The sequence below is a fragment of the Rhinatrema bivittatum genome, chromosome 10 (assembly GCF_901001135.1).
Source record: "Rhinatrema bivittatum chromosome 10, aRhiBiv1.1, whole genome shotgun sequence".
Taxonomy (NCBI): Eukaryota; Metazoa; Chordata; class Amphibia; order Gymnophiona; family Rhinatrematidae; genus Rhinatrema; species Rhinatrema bivittatum.
Window position 1 is genome coordinate 61,428,114 of NC_042624.1, and position 21,340 is coordinate 61,449,453.

Here is a 21,340-nt window from a genome sequence, read left to right on the forward strand (position 1 = left end):
AATATGAAAAAAAAGAACACAAGAGCTCCAATCGGCATCAAGCACCAACCAAAAAGGGACAAACACCACCACAAGGTTTAGCAAAAACAACCCTTCCTATAACCAACCAGGTGCCTGTCAGTGTTCCTATAAATATTAGGCAAAATATATAAGCCACCTAGAAGAGCAAAAACTCATTTTTTGTAAAAACTCATTTTATGTAAAAACTCATTTTATGTAAAAAAAAAAAAAAAAAAAAAAAAGAGAGACCAAGATGGCTGCCATGTAGCGAACAAGTGTCAAGAGGTATCTCCGGGATATCGTAATTATAACTCTGGAAAGCTTCCTCTATTTTCTTGAATATTTACTCTGAAAATGCCTCATACAAAGAGGAAAGCCAGAGTTAGAGAAATTACCTCTACTCCAATTGCAGAATTTAGATAGCCGCAGATTGAACCCATGCTCGCGAGGACGCTGCCAGTACCGCCGGGAAGAGGGATCGCAGGGGAAGCTGATAAGGAGCAGTTACTGAGCCCCCAGACCCACGAAACATCATTGAGCCCTGGCACACCAGTGACACCTGAGCCACCGTCCGGGATGAGAGAGATAGAATTGATACCTGAAGTACTGAGAGAAAGATGTGCCTCGACAACTTTTGGCAACCAGAGAGGAGCGGAGGGAACAGATAGCTCTTCGGCAAACCCGGAAGTACAGGGTTCCAGGAGCCAAAAACGAGAGGCACTACAACGCCGAGACGACTTCGGAAAGGCCCCAGTGGAGGTAGGAACGGAGGATCATGAAATAAGAGTTCTGGGCAACTTGCCATTAATAACGCCACAAAAAATAACCTTAGAGGAAATTGGGACTATGCTTATAGCTATGCATAAATCTATAAACAACTTAACAATTACACTTCAAGAGGCCTTGAATAAAACTTTGATATTGGAAAATAAAGTGGAAAAAACTGATAAAGCAGTAAATGTGAAAGAGGGGAAAATAGAAAACATGGAAAAAATACAAACCAACCTTATAAAATCTGAAAAAATTCAAATGGATAAAATGGAAATGTTAGAAAATAAATTGAGAAGGTCAAATCTCAGGATACTAAATTTCCCTAGGACGAAGTTGATTTCAGCGAATGATTTATTTAAGAGCTCTCTTATAAATATATTGAAATATCCAGAAACAGCATTGCCTGCAATATCAAAAATATATTACTTGCCTCAACCTTCTGAGGAAATTTCCCCAGGGCAAGAAAATCAGATTTAAACGTGGACCTTTCTGAGTTGCTGGAGAAATCTTACGAAATGGCCATTGAAACAAGAGCTACTCTTCTAGTACAATTTACTTTTGCGACAGAAAGAGATTCTGTTCTCAGACTGTTCTTTTGATATCAAAAATTAAATTTCTATGGTCACCAGATGAGAATATTTCCGGATATAGCTAGGAATACCCAACTCAGAAGGAGAAAGTTTATGTCAATGAGGGGAGAGGTAATAGATCGAGGGGCAAAGTTTGTATTGCGATTTCCATGTCGTTGTATGATTATGCATCAAGATTCTAAATATGTATTTAATCAACCTGAACAATTACGCTCTTATTTAGATTCTCATTCCTAAATCCTCCACAGAGTCGGTATTTTAAGTTTTTGGCAGAGTTAACTATACTGCAATTGAATATTAGTTTTGTTTATTAGTGCCTTTATATAACTGCTTCTGTTACATCCTGGTCTCCCTCATTTTCCTTTAATGTAATGATCAATATTTACAGAAATATTATCTTTTCAGTTTTGGAAAATTGCAAGATTGTAAAACATTTTGTTCTGAATATATTGTATATTTCATAATATGTTAAAAGTCAATAAAAATAAAATTTTAAAAAAATTATATTCTAAGCACACATTGCTGGTGGATCATGGATTGATTTGAGACTCTAGAAAGGTTTACTGTAGCAGCTTGGTCATATAAAAACCAGTGAATCATACTTGAGTGTTTCCACATTTATTGCAAAATTATTGCATGGCTGGAGAGCCATATATATGTTTGACCTATTAATATTGGGGTCACCCGGTCTTTTCATTCATTCATCTTAATTAGTTTCATTTCCACTATTGAAAGTACTTTGAAGACATTTTAAAGTTTCAAAAGGATTTAATTTTTACCATTGGGAGTGCAGAATTTAACATACCGTTTTAATAAAAAAAAAAAAAAAAAAAAAGTTTTTATTGGAAGTATATGCATGTTCCATAAACAAAGGTCAGAACAAGTTATAGTATCTTCTAGTGCAACATTACTAGGCAGGGAATAGCGAACCAAACAGCCAATATATCGAAAGCTATGATCCCAGATAATCCATACAATCCAACGTGTAAGTACACAGAATGCTAGTTGTAAGCAGACCTCATATCAGGGCATACATGTAGTCATTGCTATTTAGCAAAAGGTACACCGAAATTATAATCATAGGTCTTATTATATTTTTTTAAACTTATTTTGTTGCTAAAGTGCAATAGTGCATAGTCCATCCGTGACCTATATTAAGGTTATGACAGGAAATTTGACTTAGCTTTATAAGCAAAATGGAGAATCGCCAGAGACATGGTCGTGAGTTCTTACAACCGGAGAGCCCAACACGGACCGCGTTTCGGCATCTGTGTCATAGCAACGAGTGGTACTCGTTGCTATGACAATTTATCAACAATGTTCGTCATTTCCGGTTTAGGATGGTTTCTATTGGCTATCTCTCCTTTAAAAAATGGTGCAAAAATGGACTCCCGGAAAAAGAATAACTAGCATTACTCTGATATGCTGCGTTTCACTATCTCACGTTAGTACCTTGGAATTATTGGATGTATTATCAAGATTGCTGTTATATTGTCATTAACTTTCCGTTTTGCATTTCTAGATATTTATTGCCCTTGACGAAGGCCACAGATGCCGAAACGCGGTCCGTGTCGGGCTCTCCAGTTGTAAGAACTCACGACCATGTCTCTGGCGATCCTCCATTTTGCTTATAAAGCTAAGTCAAATTTCCTGTCATAACCTTAATATAGGTCACGGATGGACTATGCACTATTGCACTTTAGCAACAAAATAAGTTTAAAAAAATATAATAAGACCTATGATTATAATTTCGGTGTACCTTTTGCTAAATAGCAATGACTACATGTGTGCCCTGATATGAGGTCTGCTTACAACTAGCATTCTGTGTACTTACACGTTGGATTGTATGGATTATCTGGGATCATAGCTTTCGATATATTGGCCATAAACAAAGGTTACATTTCAAATACACTGGGCAACAATGAAAGTGTTACTGACCTAAAAATGTCCTACTCTGTAGTATCTTGATGTGCTGAACACGAATATGTCCATGAAAAGTTTTTATTGGCTCTAGTTTTGAAGATATTTAATATAGTTCACTTTCTATGTTTAGTCATGTAAATTTATCCAATAGGACTGTAAATAAGCCTACAATGATGTAATATTGCATCATATTGCATAATACCATCATGCACACATCATCCAGAGTTTATTACATCATTTTCTGATGCAATGCAGTTCTACTGCCATGCTGCTGCTGAGTAAGCTGACGTCAGCAGTGTACTATATGAAGCCCAGTCAGAAAGAGTGAGCATTTGAAATATTCATGCTGGCTGACTACTGCTGGACACTCCGCAGAGATGCTCCCGAACAGGTGTACAAGAGACAAGCAAAGAAATCTAAGACGTAGTCTATGACTTCATTTTTCAAACGGTATTAACCGTAGGTCTCCTCCTATTGGCATACAATTCAAGATGTAATTATATTATTGCATATTACAAAAAAACTAGAGCCAATTTTGCATTTTCACAATCACATTCGTGTTTAGCACATGGAAATGTATAAGAATTGACTAATTTCATTTCCGTAACATGACTTTTGTGAAAATTTGTTGCCCAGTGATATTTATATACATATCAGCAGGCAGCCAGAATATGTGACAAAAACAGTAACAGTAACATTAACTGTTCTGACGTATAAAATGCTTACGAAAATCCTTCGGAAGCACCCATGTATCAGAGAATGAATAAACTAGTGCAACAGTTTGATGGAAATCAGCTATATGTCTTATTTTACTGTGGTATATCTGAATTTCACCCCTCCCCTCCCGGGAGGGGAGGGGGTAACTATTAACTCACACCGTATTACTCAGCCGTAGTAAAGAGCTTTACTATAGATACATACCGGAGAATCATTTCTCCAAAGCCTGTTTCGACTCCCAGATTTCATACTGAGACCATACCTTGTTAAATTGAGGTATGCATTTTTGTTTGTAAGCAGTTATCTTCCCCAAAGTATAATAACTGTATACCCGTGTTTGAATATCCTGGAGTGATGGGACCCCCGCATCTTTCCACGCCTTGGCTATGGCACATCGAGTAGCTACCGTGCCAAAGTTAAGAAATTGTGTGTGTGCTGCATTTATCCCTTCGGGTTCTAAATACAGCAGCGCTGTAAGGGTGATGGATTCCTGCAGTATTTCTACCAGACATGCAGACACTTGTAACCATAAATTCCGAATCTTAGGGCAACTCCACCACATGTGGAAGAAAGTGCCCTGTTCCCCGCATAGTTTCCAACACTTATTAGATGATGCTGGGAACATGTGGTGTAGTTTGTCTGGGCCGATATGCCAACGATACAACACTTCGTAACTATTCTCTATATGCCCTGCAGATATTAGGTCTTTACCTATATTATGATAAATGTGTGTCCAAGTCACCTCTGAGAAGGCCCCAGGTAAGTCACGTTCCCACGCCCGGGTAGGCATATTTATTTATTTATTTTTAACTTTTCTATACCGACGTTCCTGTAAAATATACATATCACAACGGTTTACAATACAACTTAAACGTTCGCTCAGGGCAATACAAGGAACAGAGGTGGCAATTAACAGTAAAACGTGTCATAACATAACATATCCTAACATGATAACTCAATGCAAATCATCTCAAAACAAATGAGTTGATAAATGGATAAAAACAGCGGAAATGATGAGCTGGACTATGGTGTCCGATTGGAAAGTTTACTTGAGAAAGAGAAGTTGCATGTGAGGGAAGGTTAAGTGTCCTGGAAGGCTTGGCTGAATAGCCATGTTTTAAGTTTTTTTTTGAATGCAGATGGGCAAAGTTCTTGTCTGAGGTCCAGGGGTAACGCATTCCATTGATGGGGTCCTGCCGTCGATATGGCGCGTTTTCTAAGGGATGTTTTAGCTTGGGGGGCGTACAAGGTGTCTTTGTAGGCCCTCCTGATTGGTCTAGAGGAGGTATGAGGTCTTACTTGAGTAGATGTGTGGAGAGATGTGAGGTTGTTTTTAGCTTTATGAATGATCATGAGGACTTTGAAGAGGATCCTGTATTTGATCGGTAGCCAATGGAGGCTCTGTAGGATGGGGTAATATGTTCCCTTTTTTTGGTATTGGTGAGGATCCTGGCTGTGGAGTTCTGAACCATTTGAAGGGGTTTTAAGGAGTTGGCCAGGAGACCGAGAAGAAGGGAGTTGCAATAGTCCAGTATCGACATGATGATGGATTGCAGCACCAATCTGAAGTCCTGGAAGTGAAGTAGTGGTTTTAGGTTTCTGAGGACTTGCAGTTTGAAGAAGCACTCCTTAGTGATGGTGTTCACAAACTTCTTTAGGTTAAGCTGTTTATCTAGGATAACGCCTACGTCTCTAACAAATGGAGAGTTATTAATAGTTGCGTTGGCTGATTGGGAAGAGGACGGCAAGATAGGATGCGTAGCGAGATCGTCTTGAGAGATAAGAATCTCAGTCTTATTGGTGTTAAAGACCAGGTTGAGAATGGAAAGAAGGTGGTTAATTGCTTGAAGGCAGTTGTTCCAGTAGTTGAAAGTTTTTTGTAGAGATTCTGTGATCGGGATGAATATTTGGACATCATCCGCGTACAGAAAGTGGGATAGTTTTAGCTTTGTAAGTAGGTGGCAGAGTGGTAGAAGGTAGATGTTGAAGAGTGTGGGTGAAAGGGAGGATCGTTGGGGGTTGCCCAGGTTGGAGCGGACAGGGGGGGGGGGGATTCTTTAGTTTTAATCCTGACTTTGAAGCACCTGTTGGATAAGAATGATCTGAACCAACTCAGAACAGATCCCTTGATGCCTACGTCTATTAATCTTTCTAAGAGAATCGCATGGTTCACCGTATCAAAAGCGGCAGATAGATCGAATAGCGCAAGTAGGTAGGTTTGTCCTTTTTCCATGTTTATTAGGATAGTGTCCGCAAGGGATATAAGGAGAGTTTCTGTGCTAAGTGTCTTACGGAATCCATATTGAGAGGGGGAGAGAATGTTATGTTCTTCCAGGTATTCCGATAGCTGTTTGCTAAAATCATGGAAAAAATAGTTAACAATCATGGGAAGGTTAGCTATTGGGCGGAAGTTGGCTGGGTCCGTTGGAGACAAGTTAGGTTTTTTTAAAATAGGTTTAAGAATGGCGAGCTTTAGTTGGTCTGGTACTACGCCTTGAGTTGAGGAGAGGTTGATGATTTCAGAAATTGGCTTTGAAATGATGTTTGGGATGTTAAAGAGTTGGTCGGTATTGGGTCTGAGGGATGTGAGGCTGGTTTCATTTTTTTGAGGATACTTTCTATCTCCAGCGAAGAAGTTGGTTCAAAATCTTCGAGCATTGAGTTATGTTGTATCGAGGTGGGGAGGGTGGAGGAAGGGGGCGTTGCGGGGGCGTGGAGAGTGAGACGGTAAGGTTGGAGATTTTTCTCTCAAAGTATATTGACAGTTCTGTGGCTTTGTTGAGTGCTGAATCATCCGGAAAGATGGGGGGGGGAGATGGTTTGATGAGCGCCGAGACATATGCGAAAAGGGCTTTCGAGTCGAAGATGAAATGGTGGATTTTCTTAGCGAAGAAGTCTTTTTTCGTTCTGAGGATGGCGGTCCTATTAGCGTTAAGTAGAGATTTGTAGGCAGCTAATGAAGCAGTGGACGGATTTTTTCGCCAACTGTGTTCTCTCTTTCTAAGGTCTTGTTTGAGGGCCTTAAGATCTGGGGTGAACCAAGATTTTCTGTTAAGAAATGAGGGGCGTAGGATTTTGGTGGACGTAGGACAAGTTTGATCAGCAACTTTTGTGGTAACATTAATCCAGGATGTGATGGCTGCATCTGCGTTTGAAAGGTCGAGATGTGAAAGTTCCTTGGAGAAGTAGCTGTTGAGGTGGTCGGAAGAGCAGGGTTTTCTGAATTGTATTGTGGTTTTAGGAAAGGATTGGGGAGGATGATCCTTAATCTCAAACGCAGTGGAGATGATCCTGTGGTCTGACCATGGGACCGGTGAGCAATTAGGCTTGGAGGAGAGCGAGATGCCATCGTTGATGAAAATGAGGTCTAAGGTGTGACCTGCTATATGGGTAGGGCTGTTAACGATTTGAGAGAAGCCTAGATAGCTGAGCGAGGAGAGTAGAGTTTCGCAGTTATGAGATAGTGGGGAGGCGTCCATGTGCAAGTTGCATATGTGAGCAAATTACAGGAGAGTGGAGTAGAGAGTATAAGGTGGAGATAATTTTCGTTGCCTTATCAGCATGGCGACACAAGCTCTCGAATGAGGATATACCTTGAGATAAATTGACGCTGAACGTCTGACCTTGGAGAAAATGTCTCAATTGCAAGTAAGAGAACATATCTTTGTCGCATAGTTGATATCTAAGGGTGGTGTATGGTACTATTCCCCCAGGCTCCCATAAGTGCTCCAACTTAAATATACCTCTACCTTTCTGATCGGTGAAAGCTGATGTTTGCTGGTCAGGTCTAAAAAAGATGTTATGGAATAAATGAGAGCTGTAAAAGTAGTCCCTATGTCCCACCAAGTGTTTTTTCCAATGTGTCCAGATGGTATAGGAGACCTCTATTGTACAAGGGAAGTCTACCACTATGGTCCATGAGTTTTTTGGTTGCCATACCATGGCGGATAAGGGCAGAGAGCCTAAAATAGCTTGTTCCAACTTCACCCAAAGCTGCTGTTTACTCCGTTTATGCCAGTCAACAACTGCTTTAAGATGAGCTGCTGCATGGTACCAATGCAAGTTTGGGACTCCCATCCCGCCTTGTTTTTTAGGCATAAATAGCACCTTTTTAGCTACTCTTGGATGTTTCCCTCTCCAAACAAATTTAAGGATCCTCTTCTGCCACATTTCCAGCAGTTTTTGTGGAACAGCGATAGGGAGTGTTTGGAACAAAGAGAATCCGAGGCAGTATATTCATTTTGAGAACTGCGATTCGGCCCACCCATGAAATATGTTAACGGTCACACTTCTAAATTTTTATATATCTTTTCCATAAGCGGAGAATAGTTTAATTGGTACAGATCATCCTTATTTCCTATGTAAATCCCCAAATATTTAATCTTTGACTTGGCTCATCAAAAGGGGTGTTCAACTGTGGTCTCTGGAGTCAAAATGTTAAGAAGTTCCAATTTTTCCCAATTTATTTTAAACCCTGACACTCGGATAAATTCCATTATTTCCGAACTGATGGTTGGTAATGACTTTAGAAGATCTGTGATAATGAACAAGATATCATCTGCAAAGAGCGATAATTTAGATGAAAAACCTCCCTCTTTTATCCCTCCTATCTGGTCATTATGTCAAATTCGATGTGTGAATGGTTCTAAGAAAAGTGCAAAGAGGAGGGGAGATAGAGGACACCCTTGCCTTGTACCTCTACCTATAGAGAAAGTATTGGATTAACCTCCATTAACCTTTAGGCGGGCTAGATTGTGCTTCATAAAGTTTCTTTATCCATCCTAAAAAGAAATCTCCAATTTGCATGGATTTTAATGTTTGAAATAAAAAGGGCCAGTGAACATAATCGAACGCTTTTTCTGTGTCTACCGCTAATAGTAAGCAGGGGTTATTTCGAGCTTTGGACCACTATATAGAATTCACCGTTTTGCAGACATTGTCGGATGCCATTCTTCCTGGGATGAAACCTGATTGATCAGGGTGTATCAACTCTGGGAGGATGGTATTCAGTCTATTTGCTAGTATTTTTGCTAGGAGTTTCATGTCTAAATTGATTAGGGATATTGGTCTATAAGAGCCACAAATCGTGGGGTCTCTCCCTGGTTTGGCCAATATTGCTATTCCCGCTGTATTGGTTTTTGGGGACAATACCCCTTTTGATCGCAATGAATTAAACAGCCGGACCAGGACAGGTATCAGTTGAGTAGCATATTTTTTTTTTTATAGAAGATAGCCGTATAGCCATCGAGTCCCGGTGATTTACCGTTTTTTAATTCTTTGATCGCCTACGTAATTTCAACTTGGTTGATTTCTCTGTCCAAAAAATCTTTTTGAGTTTGCGAAATCTGGGGAAGATTGTCATTAATTAAATAGGAATCGATCTGTTTGTTGGCTATAGATGTGTCAGTTGCATATAATTCCGTATAGAAGTGAAGAAATCGATTCCTAATATCAGTGTTAGTTGTCAAAATGGTACCCCGCTCATCTTTAATTTTTACTATATGATTAATGGATTGTTGCACTTTTAATTTTCATAAGAACATAAGAAAATACCATACTGGGTCAGACCAAGGGTCCATCAAGCCCAGCAACCTGTTTCCAACAGTGGCCAATCCAGGCCATAAGAACCTGGCAAGTACCCAAAAACTAAGCCTATTCCATGTTACCATTGCTAATGGCAGTGGCTATTCTCTAAGTGAACTTAACAGCAGGTAATGGACTTCTCCTCCAAGAACTTATCCAATCCTTTTTTAAACACAGCTATACTAACTGCACTAACCACATCCTCTGGCAACAAATTCCAGAGTTTAATTGTGCGTTGAGTAAAAGAGAACTTTCTCCGATTAGTTTTAAATGTGCCCCATGCTAACTTCATGGAGTGCCCCCTAGTCTTTCTACTATCCGAAAGAGTAAATAACCAATTCACATCTACCCATTCTAGACCTCTCATAATTTTAAACATCTCTATCATATCCCCCCTCAGCCGTCTCTTCTCCAAGCTAAAAAGTCCTAACCTCTTTAGTCTTTCCTCATAGGGGAGCTGTTCCATTCCCCTTATCATTTTGGTAGCCCTTCTCTGTACCTTCTCCATCGCAACTATATCTTTTTTTGAGATGCGGCAACCAGAATTGTACACAGTATTCAAGGTGCGGTCTCACCATGGAGCGATACAGAGACATTATGACATTTTCCGTTTTATTCACCATTCCCTTTCTAATAATTCCCAACATTCTGTTTGCTTTTTTGACTGCCGCAGCACACTGAACCGACGATTTCAATGTGTTATCCACTATGACGCCTAGATCTCTTTCTTGGGTTGTAGCACCTAATATGGAACCCAACATTGTGTAATTATAGCATGGGTTATTTTTCCCCGATATGCATTACCTTGCACTTATCCACATTAAATTTCATCTGCCATTTGGATGCCCAATTTTCCAGTCTCACGAGGTCTTCCTACAATTTATCACAATCTGCTTGAGATTTAACTACTCTGAACAATTTTGTGTCATCTGCAAATTGGATTATCTCACTCGTCGTATTTCTTTCCAGATCATTTATAAATATATTGAAAAGTAAGGGTCCCAATACAGATCCCTGAGGCACTCCACTGGCCACTCCCTTCCACTGAGAAAATTGTCCATTTAATCCTACTCTCTGTTTCCTGTCTTTTAGCCAGTTTGCAATCCACGAAAGGACATCGCCATCTATCCCATGACTTTTTACTTTTCCTAGAAGCCTCTCATGAGGAACTTTGTCAAACACCTTCTGAAAATCCAAGTATACTACATCTACCGGTTCACCTTTATCCACATGTTTATTAACTCCTTCAAAAAAGTGAAGCAGATTTGTGAGGCAAGACTTGCCCTGGGTAAAGCCATGCTGACTTTGTTCCATTAAACCATGTCTTTCTATATGTTCTGTGATTTTGATGTTTAGAACACTATCCACTATTTTTCCTGGCACTGAAGTCAGGCTAACCGGTCTGTAGTTTCCAGGATCACCCCTGGAGCCCTTTTTAAATATTGGGGTTACATTTGCTATCCTCCAGTCTTCAGGTACAATGGATGATTTTAATGATAGGTTACAAATTTTTACTAATAGGTCTGAAATTTCATTTTTTAGTTCCTTCAGAACTCTGGGGTGTATACCATCCGGTCCAGGTGATTTACTAATTGGGCTAATTGTTTCCCTGCTTTGTTACCCCCTTCATAGTGGAGTTGTTTTCGATGGGCGATTGCAGCTGCCTCTAAATCTTCAAATTTGCGCCTACATTGGTCTAGACGCTTCAGAATTCTATATGAGAACCTGCTCGTTTGTGTGCATCGGCTAGTTGCTTAATCTGTGTGAGTAAATTTTCCCTATCAGTGTCTTTCTTTTTTTTGACATATGCTGCCCTAGCTATTAATTTGCCTCTTATCGCCGCCTTTAAGCAATCCCATAGTATCATGGGGGTTACCTCGCCATCATCATTTTGGATTATATAATCTGTGATGTCTCCCTGTAGTAGCAAAGAAAAGACCTCATCTTCCAGCAAGCTGTTATTCAGCTTCCAGAATTGCATACCCCTATCATATTGCTCAAGTTTTAAAGAAATACCTGTTGAGGCATGGTCAGACCATGTTATAGAATCAATATATGGATTTTCCACCCTATTTATAATGGTTTTATCTACGAAGAGGAAATCAATTCTAGAGTATGATTGATGGGCTCTAGAAAAGAAAAGTGTAGTTCCTAGATGTTAGATTACGTACCCTCTAAGCTTCAAGCAGACCTTGTCTGGATAGGAAAGCTTTAAACTTTAAACTTCTCCCCTGCTTCAACGGCAGGGGAGAAGAAAACCTGATACTTCACGCATATCCAGCATAGCTCTCTGCTTCAACGGCAGGGGAGAAGAAAAACTGATACTTCACGCATATCCAGCATAGCTCTCTGCTTCAACGGCAGGGGAGAAGAAAAACTGATACTTCACGCATATCCAGCATAGCTCTCTGCTTCAACGGCAGGGGAGAAGAAAAACTGATACTTCACGCATATCCAGCATAGCTCTCTGCTTCAACAGCAGGGGAGAAGAAAAAAGGATTCGCACTCACAAAGCGGGGAGTAGCTGGCTTGTTACGGCGGTTACTACCCCAAACCAAATAAGCCTGATACTTCACTTTCAATGCATATCCTGCTTCAACGGCAGGGGAGAAGAAAAACTGATACTTCACGCATATCCAGCATAGCTCTCTGCTTCAACGGCAGGGGAGAAGAAAAACTGATACTACAAGCATATCCAGCATAGCTCCCTGCTTCAACAGCAGGGGAGAAGAAAAACAACCAATAAGGGCTGAACAACACAGTCTGGGTAAAACAAATAAGCATGGGTGTAGCTTGCTTATTGCGGCGGTTACTTCCCCTACTACCCATAACTAATCAAGCTTGATATTTCACTTGGTTGCAGCTCCATCACTGCTCTCTACATTAATGGTGGGGGTGGAAGGGAAATAGAACCAAAGAGCTAAGAGAAACAGATAAGTATGAGAAAAAAATGTGAAGCTTGCTGGGCAGACTGGATGGGCCGTTTGGTCTTCTTCTGCCGTCATTTCTATGTTTCTATATGTTTCTATGTATGTTTTAAACAGCTTTCCATCTTTCCCCAGAGTCGGTCCTTGCCCTTTAGAGTTGTCCAGGTGCGGATTGACCGTTAGATTACAGTCCCCACCTAAAATCAAGCAGCCTGCTCCATTGGTGTCTATAACATTTTCCAGTTTTGAGAAAAAAAGACTCCTGATTAGTATTGGAGGCATATATATTTAAAAAGGTATATTTTGTGCCACCCAGTATTATTGTCAACAGTACATATCTACCCTCGGGGTCAGGTATGTAGGTTATTTATTCAAAAGTTATATCTTTATGAATGAGAATCCCCACTCCTGCGTATTTACTAGTTTTAGTGCAGGCAGCCCAATATTGATGTGGGAATAACGCATATTTCATAGTATGTTCATATCTGCATTTGAGATGAGATTCCTGTATAAAAGCTATAGCTGCATGTTGGCGTTGTAGTTCAGAGAATAAAAATTGGCATTTTCTATGTGTATTAAGTCTCTTAACATTAAGGGATAATACTTTAAGATCAGTCATTGGAAAATCTTACATTCTTAAATAGGAAAATAGAAAAAACTCCCTGCATGGTGATATCTTCATACCTTGGCATCCCCCATACTGACCGCAACTGTGATAGAGAGTGAATGTGTGTGTGTTTAATATTTGACCCCCTCATAAACATCCCCATGTTCTGTACTACCAGAGACCCACTTTGAGTTCCCCCAAATATCCCCAACCCCTTGGCAATCAGATCCTTATGTAGAGACCCGTTTGCCTTAGCAAGAGAGAAATCAGTCATGTCCTTGATCCCTAACTTCCCTCCCCACCTCCCCCTTCTTATAACATACATTTGTAACCAAATAACTTAACTCCCATGAATATCATTTTTAGTCCCAAACTGTTCCCAAACAGTATCAATTAGGGTCTTAATCGTTAGCTAACAGTCTGGACCATAATTTTCAAACCATGCCTCCGAATTACTAAGTCTATACAGAGAATCCATTTTTTTTTTATACTCAAGTGTCTGTCTGTGTTGATGGTCCAGCTTCAGGATTCCTTTGTAGCAGACGTCCTCCCTTGTTTACTCTCTGCCAATGAGGCCCATCTTCATTGTTGCTTGTAGTAGATCTAACTGGCATGATGGCTTCAAATCCCGTGAAGCCAGCATCTTTAGAATGCTGGCACCTTCTTGCACAGATTTAATCTTGTGATAGTTGCCTTTAACAGTGAACCCCAGTCCAAATGGAAACCACCATCTGTACCGGACATTGTCCTTCCGTAGGGCTGCTGTTATAATTTTCATCTCCTGACGTTTTCGGATGGTTGCTAGCACCAGGTCTGTGTAAATCATTATTTCATTATTTTCCCAGGTCCACACTGTTTGCTTCCGGGCAATCTTTGCTATTTTTTCTTTTAATGAGAAATCGTGGAAACACGCGATTATGTCCCTGGGGCGATTATCAGGTCGAGGACCCTGGATTCGGTGTGCTCTGTCTATTTTTATTTCACCGGGAGGAACAAGCTCGGTGTTTGCCTGAATGGAAAGCAGCATGGCGCTGATTTTCGCTGCGATGCCTGCACAGTCCTGATAGTCTGGTGTGTCCAGTATGCCTCGAAACCTCAAATTCTGCCTTCGGGACCTGTTTTCAACGTCTTCAACTTTTTCATATAATGCATCCATTCCTTTCTGCATTTTATTGTGCTCGTCCCTGGCCGACTTGATTTCCTCCGTGAGGGCCTCAGCCTTGGTCTCAACATCGAAAATGCAGCGGCCATTGTTGGCCATTTCCTCTTTAATATCGTCGATTGAGGCCATGATATCCCGTTTGTGATCTTGCAGGTCCTGTTGGAGTTCTGCGAACCAATGCCTCATTTCGGACCGGGTCGGTAGGTCATCATCAGGGAGAGGAATATCGTTGTTCTATCGGGGACTCGTTGTCCTCTAGCGCTGCCATCTTGGAGGGCTGGTGGTATCAATAAGTCCTGGGTTTTTTTATAGGGAGGGCCTGGTGGTATCAATAAGTCCTGTTTTTTTATAGGCGAATTTGCGTAAATCCGTTATTTTAAATTTCGATGCAAAAAAAAAAAACATGTCAATGCAAGCTGAGCCAGAATTTCGAGTTAATTCGGAGGCTGATGTGGGAGATTCGCTGAGATTGAGGGGAGAGCCGGTCGGGAGCTCAGAATCAGGCAGCCATCTGCGTTGATGACGTCACTCCTCCAGAATTTAACATACTTTTACATGCAACAAAAACAAAAATTAAGGTACACAAGATGAACGATCAAAAAGACCGGGTGAACTAATAATTCTAGGAACACTGACAGGCTTGCTGGTTATAGGATGGGTCGTTTTTGTTAAACCTTGTGGTTGGTGCTTAGCTTCTTCATATAGGCACACCCCTACCAGGATCTGGAGGGAATAACCTCTCTTATGAAACTAACTAGGGACAACGTTTATTCACTGTAACAAAACAAATGCATGGACTTAGTCTGCATATCTCCCATGCATCATTCATAAGAGGCTATAGTGCAACGTACACTGCCACTTCAGTGATGTTTTTAAAAGGTGCCTTTGATAACAAGGAAAACTATATGAATGAACGATACCAAAGCAAAATTCCCCTGCTTCTTGAACAGAGGTAGAACATTTTCTCTGTTTAATCAGGAGAATACAGATAATATCAGAGAAGCTTAATGACAGAACATCCCTCCTACCTCTTAAATTGTTTCATCTCATGATCTCTGCCGTGTAAGCCAGAGACAATACAATCAGTACAAAAAAGGAATCACTCCCTTAATCACTTTGAAATGCAGTCTATGGCCAGGTCTAATCCAAAATGGACAAACATTCCCTTGTACAAAAGAGAGAAACTCAGGGCCTTCTTGAGGCTGATCTGCACCTGAGACTACCTGTCTGATGATTTACATCCCATTACAGCAATTACAATTCTCTCCCCGGAAGTGGGAAATTCCACTTTAATTGATAGGACTAGGACTGGGTCTGGTACCAGGCTGGAAGAGCAGAGAAGTCCTCCATATTTCAGGCTGAAATGTACAGAGCTCTGCTAAGGTGAGCAGCTCTGAAATGATCTCAAAGTGTTGGCATGGATCCAGGTGGAGAGCACCAACTGTCCAAGCTCTTTACGCCAGCCCAGGTGGGCACATGGAAGTGCCTCATCCAGACCTTATACTGGTATCACTAAGATTCGCCATCATTTTCACATCTCTATAAATATATATAAATATATTCCATCCTCCTATGTTAACACCACTTTCCCTCCTTTCCTTTTAATACTCATTGTTCTGTAATGATACAGTTTCGTTGACTCCCCCTCCTCCAAGTTGCTGCTCTCCCTGTTCCATGTATCTGCGGTATGTTCTATGTAAACAGATATGATGTATCTATGAATACCGATATATAAAAGCTGTTAAATAAATATCTGTAGAAGTTCAAATTATGAATTTTTTTTTTTTTACCTAAGTAGAGATCAGTGCCACAGATTGCAATCAACGCTGTTGTGAAGCTAGTATCCACAGAAAAGGAGTTCCCACTTAACACAGCCTTAAGAGATCTGCAAATCAAGGTTCAGGAATTGCAAGGGCTCTTACCATTTTTGTTTTCCCTCAAAATCAAAGAAACCTGGTTTCGGAGTGTTGCACTTTCCAACTTTCACCTTTAAGAAAGAACAGAACAAGAACAGCCTTCATTAGTATGGGCCTCAGGAAGGGCAGAGTTTTCTTTGCCATTCTCTTACACGGTGTCACTCAGTCTCCTGCTGCCCCCAGGCGTCCTAAAGCCCTCGCTAGGGACAAGGAGTCCTTTGCTTCTCTGCTCCCCTTCCTCAGTTTCATGTTACATTTCATTTAGGAGTTACCTTTATACTTACAAGAGTATTTCATGTGCTGGGAAACTGAGGCATTGGAAACTGGATGGGGTTTGTCTTTCGATTCTTCATCTTTTAATCTACTGCAAAAATGATACAAGGCCCACACCACCAGCCTTACTACCAAGAAGGCAGAGCGCACGGTTTAGCATGCGATTGGCCACGCGTTTGAGGCGCGTCTATTACCCCTTATACAGTAAGGGGTTTTGCGCACCGAAAATGCACGGCCAACACCCCCCCTCCGAAAAAAAAACTAATAGTGCTCATCACATGCAAATGTACGTTGATGAGAATATTAGTTAGTCCCCAGGATACTGAAAGTAAAATGTGCGGCCAAGGGCAGGCGTTGATTTCTGAGCAACCCGGAAAAGTGTACAGAAAAGCAGAAAATACTGCTCCGACTTAATATCCTAGCAATATTAAGTCAGAAGCACCAAAAATTTAAAAAAAAAAAAAAGTCTGCCTGCCGGTCAGCAAAAACGGACGCTCAATTTTGCTGGCATCCATTTTCCTAACCCGTGGCTATCAACAGGTTTGGAAACAGACGCCAGTAAAATTGAGCATAGGTTGTCCAGACCTCCGACAGCTACTTCGACCGCTAATAAGGAGGCGCTATGGATGCACTATTGTAAATAGCACCTCCTTACTAGCCCAACCCCTCATTTAAATACTGAATCGCGCATCAGGAGAGCAGGCGCTCAACACAGAGTACCCACTCTCCCGCGTTCCTTTCTGTGTCGGCCTGAATGCACCGTCAAGAATAAAGATGGGAACGGGAGCTATCCAATAGGCTTCTGGAGGATACATTTTCCACAAAAGAAGAATCATAAAGACAAGATGCCTAAGAGGGAGCTGAAAGGAGAAAGGGGTGGGGGAAATACTGCTTTATTCAGAGGGATGGATGATTGGAATCAGCTACCAGCACTGACGGTAGTAATCTAAATGGGGACAGACCTCAAGCCTGCTTTGGACAGAGAGAGAGGGAGGGAGAAGGCCAGAAGTAGAACAGGGTCACCAGTGGCACAACAGGTAAGAAAACTCAATAGACTTGGTGAGCCAAAAAAAAAAAAAAGTAAAATAATCAGGACTTTCCCTCACATCATCTACCGATTTGCAAATCTGAAGTTACGAGAAACTGCAACCACAAGTGTACAGAGAACCGGGACTGGCTCAGCTTGTCACTTATGAAATGGAGCTTGATGGCAGCCCTACCTGACCTATGCTGTTGCCCTTCATACTATTACTCTCTAGACCAGAGCTTTCCAAAGTGTGTGTCGGGACACATTAGTGTGTCGCCTGTAGTGTGGAGGTGTGTCGCCCGGTCCACAGGGCCGGCGGAAGCAGGGAACTATAGCAGGAAGATCGGCGGGCAGTGGTGGAGCTTACATCACCACGGCCCGAAGAAAAGGGTCACGTTCACTCCTCCTCCTTCCTGCCTGTGCAGCCCTGGAAGAAAAACGTTGCCGGAGCCGCGTGGGCAGGAAGGAGGAGGAGCATCTGCTGCGTACAGAAGAAGAGCAGCTTTAATGGGCCGTTGCGGATCCCACGTTGCGACGGCCCGAGAAGAGGAGGAAACCCGATAGCAGGGCCGCTGCGGATCCCACGTCGCGGCAGCCCGAGAAGAGGAGGAAACCCGATAGCAGGGCCGCTGCAGATCCCATGTCACGACCAGGGAACATCAGGGCCTCTGAAGAGCCCATCCTTCGGCAACCCGTGCAAAGGGACAGCATGTGCCAGTGAGAGCCTGTGCTTGAGCAAGAGAGCATGTAGGAGTGAGAGAGCCTGTGTGTGTGAGAGTGAGACAGCATGTGCACGAGAGAGACAGTATGTATGTATGAGAGAGAGGCATGTGAGAGCTGTGGATGTGTGAGATTGCATGTGAGTGAGAGCCTGTGTGTGAGAATGTGTGAGATAGCGTGTGAGAATGAGAACCTGATTGTGTGTTTGAGGGAAGACAGATGGAGAGAAAAGAAATAGAAAAAAAGACCCTGTAAAAGGAATTGGCAAAAAAACAAGAAAGAAAAGGTGGAAAAAAAAAGCCTGTGACCAACCGATTAGAAAACTAAGATCAGACAGCAAAGGTAAAAAAAAAAAATTACTTTTTAGTGATTGGCACATGTAATCTTTGGGAATGTGCAAGAGTAGCACTTTCTCTATGCCGATCTCACAATGTACGAGATCAGCATGGAGGAAGTGGAAGCCTGCAAATATTTATTATGAGATAGGTTGTGTCATGAATCATTTTATTTATGTATATATTTAAGGAAACATACATAAATTGTTGAAATACATTTTGTTCGTTTAACCTTTAACTTCTGATTTGCTGGTAGACTGAATTACTGTGTCACGAAATTATGTTTGTCTAAAAAGTGTGTCACCAACATGAAAAGTTTGGAAAGCTCTGCTCTAGACAGATTTTGGCCTTCAAATCTTGCTTGTGGTTCAGAAGAACCCAGAAAAAGGGTAAGAGGTGTTAACACAGCAGTAAATTGAGAGCCTCACTGCTGACTGCAGTTCCAGAGCTCTCCCAACCATTATAAGAAAATAAGAAATTGCCATGCTGGGTCAGACCAAGGGTCCATCAAGCCCAGCATCCTGTTTCTAACAGAGGCGAAACCAGGCCACAAGAACCTGGCAATTACCCAAACCTCATTTTTAAAATCACTCTGCCCTGCACATACAATTAAAGAATCACAACAAGGCTGTCTTTAAAAAAAAAAAAAAAAAAAAAAAAAAAAGATTTTTGGCATGCACTGCAGTGCTCAGTCACAGGCAACAAGCAGTACCAAGGGCATGCTTCAGAGGAGTCACCCAGGCATGCTGTCTGGGGAAGGGGCTGGGAAGATGATGCTATTAAAGGGGAGAAAAATAATATAAATTCTATTCCTCCACAAAAAAAAAAGCCTGAGAATTCCACTCCAACTTCTAGACCCCTCCAAAGCCCAAGAAAATCAAATTCACTATTAATGCAGATGTTTTTTTTTTTTTTTATTTATTCTTTATTCAGTTTTACAAATTTAATTCAAGCATTACTTGAGTTTGAAATATATATACTTCACTCATTAATGTTCAATCATAGTAAATTGATTCCTGAATTACAATAATCAAAGAATATATATCTATTTAACAATAAAGTAATACACATTGTAACCTATTAATTTTGAAAAACAGTGAAGTATAAATCTTTTAGCCCACAACATTGGATCCAAGATTTCACAACCTTAAGGAAATATATTTAAACAAAAAGTTAACTATAGGGGAGTCACATTTTATTTTATAGACCTTTTCAAATTGCCTTTAGAAGTATACATCAACTCACAGGGGAGGAGGACACCAAGGGGGGCCTTCTACTAGAAATAAAAGATGTTAGTTGCGAGGGGAGAAAGAACAGAAACGAATTCCCTTGAAATTTAACCAAGCACTTGCATGGAAACTTAAGCATAAACATCCCTCCCAATTCTAACACTTGTGATTTTAACAAAAGAAATTGTTGACGACGCTTCTGCGTCGTTCTCGCGAGGTCAGGGAATATCTGAACTTTAATGCCCAAAAATTTTTCATGACGATGAGAAAAGTACTTTTTGAACACCCATTCTCTGTCCGATTGTAATAAAAAGACCACTATAAGTGTAGATGGAATCACTGTGTTTTCTTCCGACTGCTCCAGCAGCTCTGAAATTGTTCATAGTTGGTGTTGTTTCCCTTGGGGCTAATATCTGGAAATTGTCCAAATTACTTTCAGTAATTCTTTTTGAGGGTATATAAAAAGCCTTAGATATTATTGGCAAAGTCTCCTCAGTGATCTTTAAATTTTCTAACATATATTTCCTCCAGAGATCTTTAGCATTCATATATGGTAATTTAGGAAAATTAATACATCTCAAATGTCTAGCACGTATCTGATTATCCAAATTTTCCACTTTTTGTTGTAAAATCTGATTTTCTTTAATTAAGTTGGTTTAATGCAGATGTTTTATGAACATGTTAATTCCTGACTGTTTTTATATTGGCTTATTTGTTGTACCTTGTCTTTGGTGCTTTTCATAAAGGGGCAAGAAAATTAAATTTTATACGTAAATAAAATGTTGCCACACACAATTTCAATTTCAAGAAAAAAGCACTTAAAAAAAAAAAAACCAAAACAAAACAGGTTTCATGAAATTAGCAATTCAAATGAGGTTCTGGGGACTTCAGATTATCCTGCCTTTGAAACAGAGATATAGGATGCCAATGTAACCCTGATATATAAAAAGGGCTCCAGAGGTGATCCAGGAAAACTAGAGACCGCTAAGCCTGACTTCAGTGCCACGAAAAATCGTGAAAACTTTTATAAAAGAATAAAATCACAAAACATATAGAGAGATGTGGTTTAATAGGACACAGCTAGCATGGATTTACCCAAGCAAGTCTTGCCTCATAAATCTATATTTTTTTTCGAGGGGTTAATAAACGAAGATAAAAGTGAACCGGTAGATGGTAGTGTATTTGGATTTTCAGAAGGCGTTTGACAAAATCCCTCATGAGAGGCTTCTAAGAAAATTAAAAAGTCATGGGATAGGAGGCGAAGTCCTTTCATGGATTACAAACTGGTTAAGAGACAGGAAACAGATTAGGATTAAATGATCTGTTTGCACAGTGGAAAAAGGGGAGTGCCTCAGGGATCTGTACTTGGCACAAGGGCTTTTTAATATATTTATATAAATGATCTGGAAAGAGAAATGATGCATGAAATGATCAAATTTGCAGATGACACAAAATAATTCAGAATAATTAAATCACAAGTAGATCATGATAAACTGCAGTAGAACTTTACGAGACTGGAAGATTGGGCGTCCGTATGGCAGATGAAATATTTATTATTTA

At 40.7% G+C, this 21,340-nt stretch overlaps 1 protein-coding gene across 1 annotated transcript in view; it reads right to left on the minus strand.

Moving 5' to 3' along the window:
* Positions 1-21,340, minus strand: part of ACBD6 (acyl-CoA binding domain containing 6) — a 208,338-nt gene that overhangs the window by 174,227 nt on the left and 12,771 nt on the right. Inside the window, exon 2 of the mRNA XM_029618550.1 lies at positions 16,203-16,267. Within this exon, the coding sequence (XP_029474410.1) occupies positions 16,203-16,267 (65 nt within the window). The remainder of the gene's footprint in view (positions 1-16,202; positions 16,268-21,340) is intronic.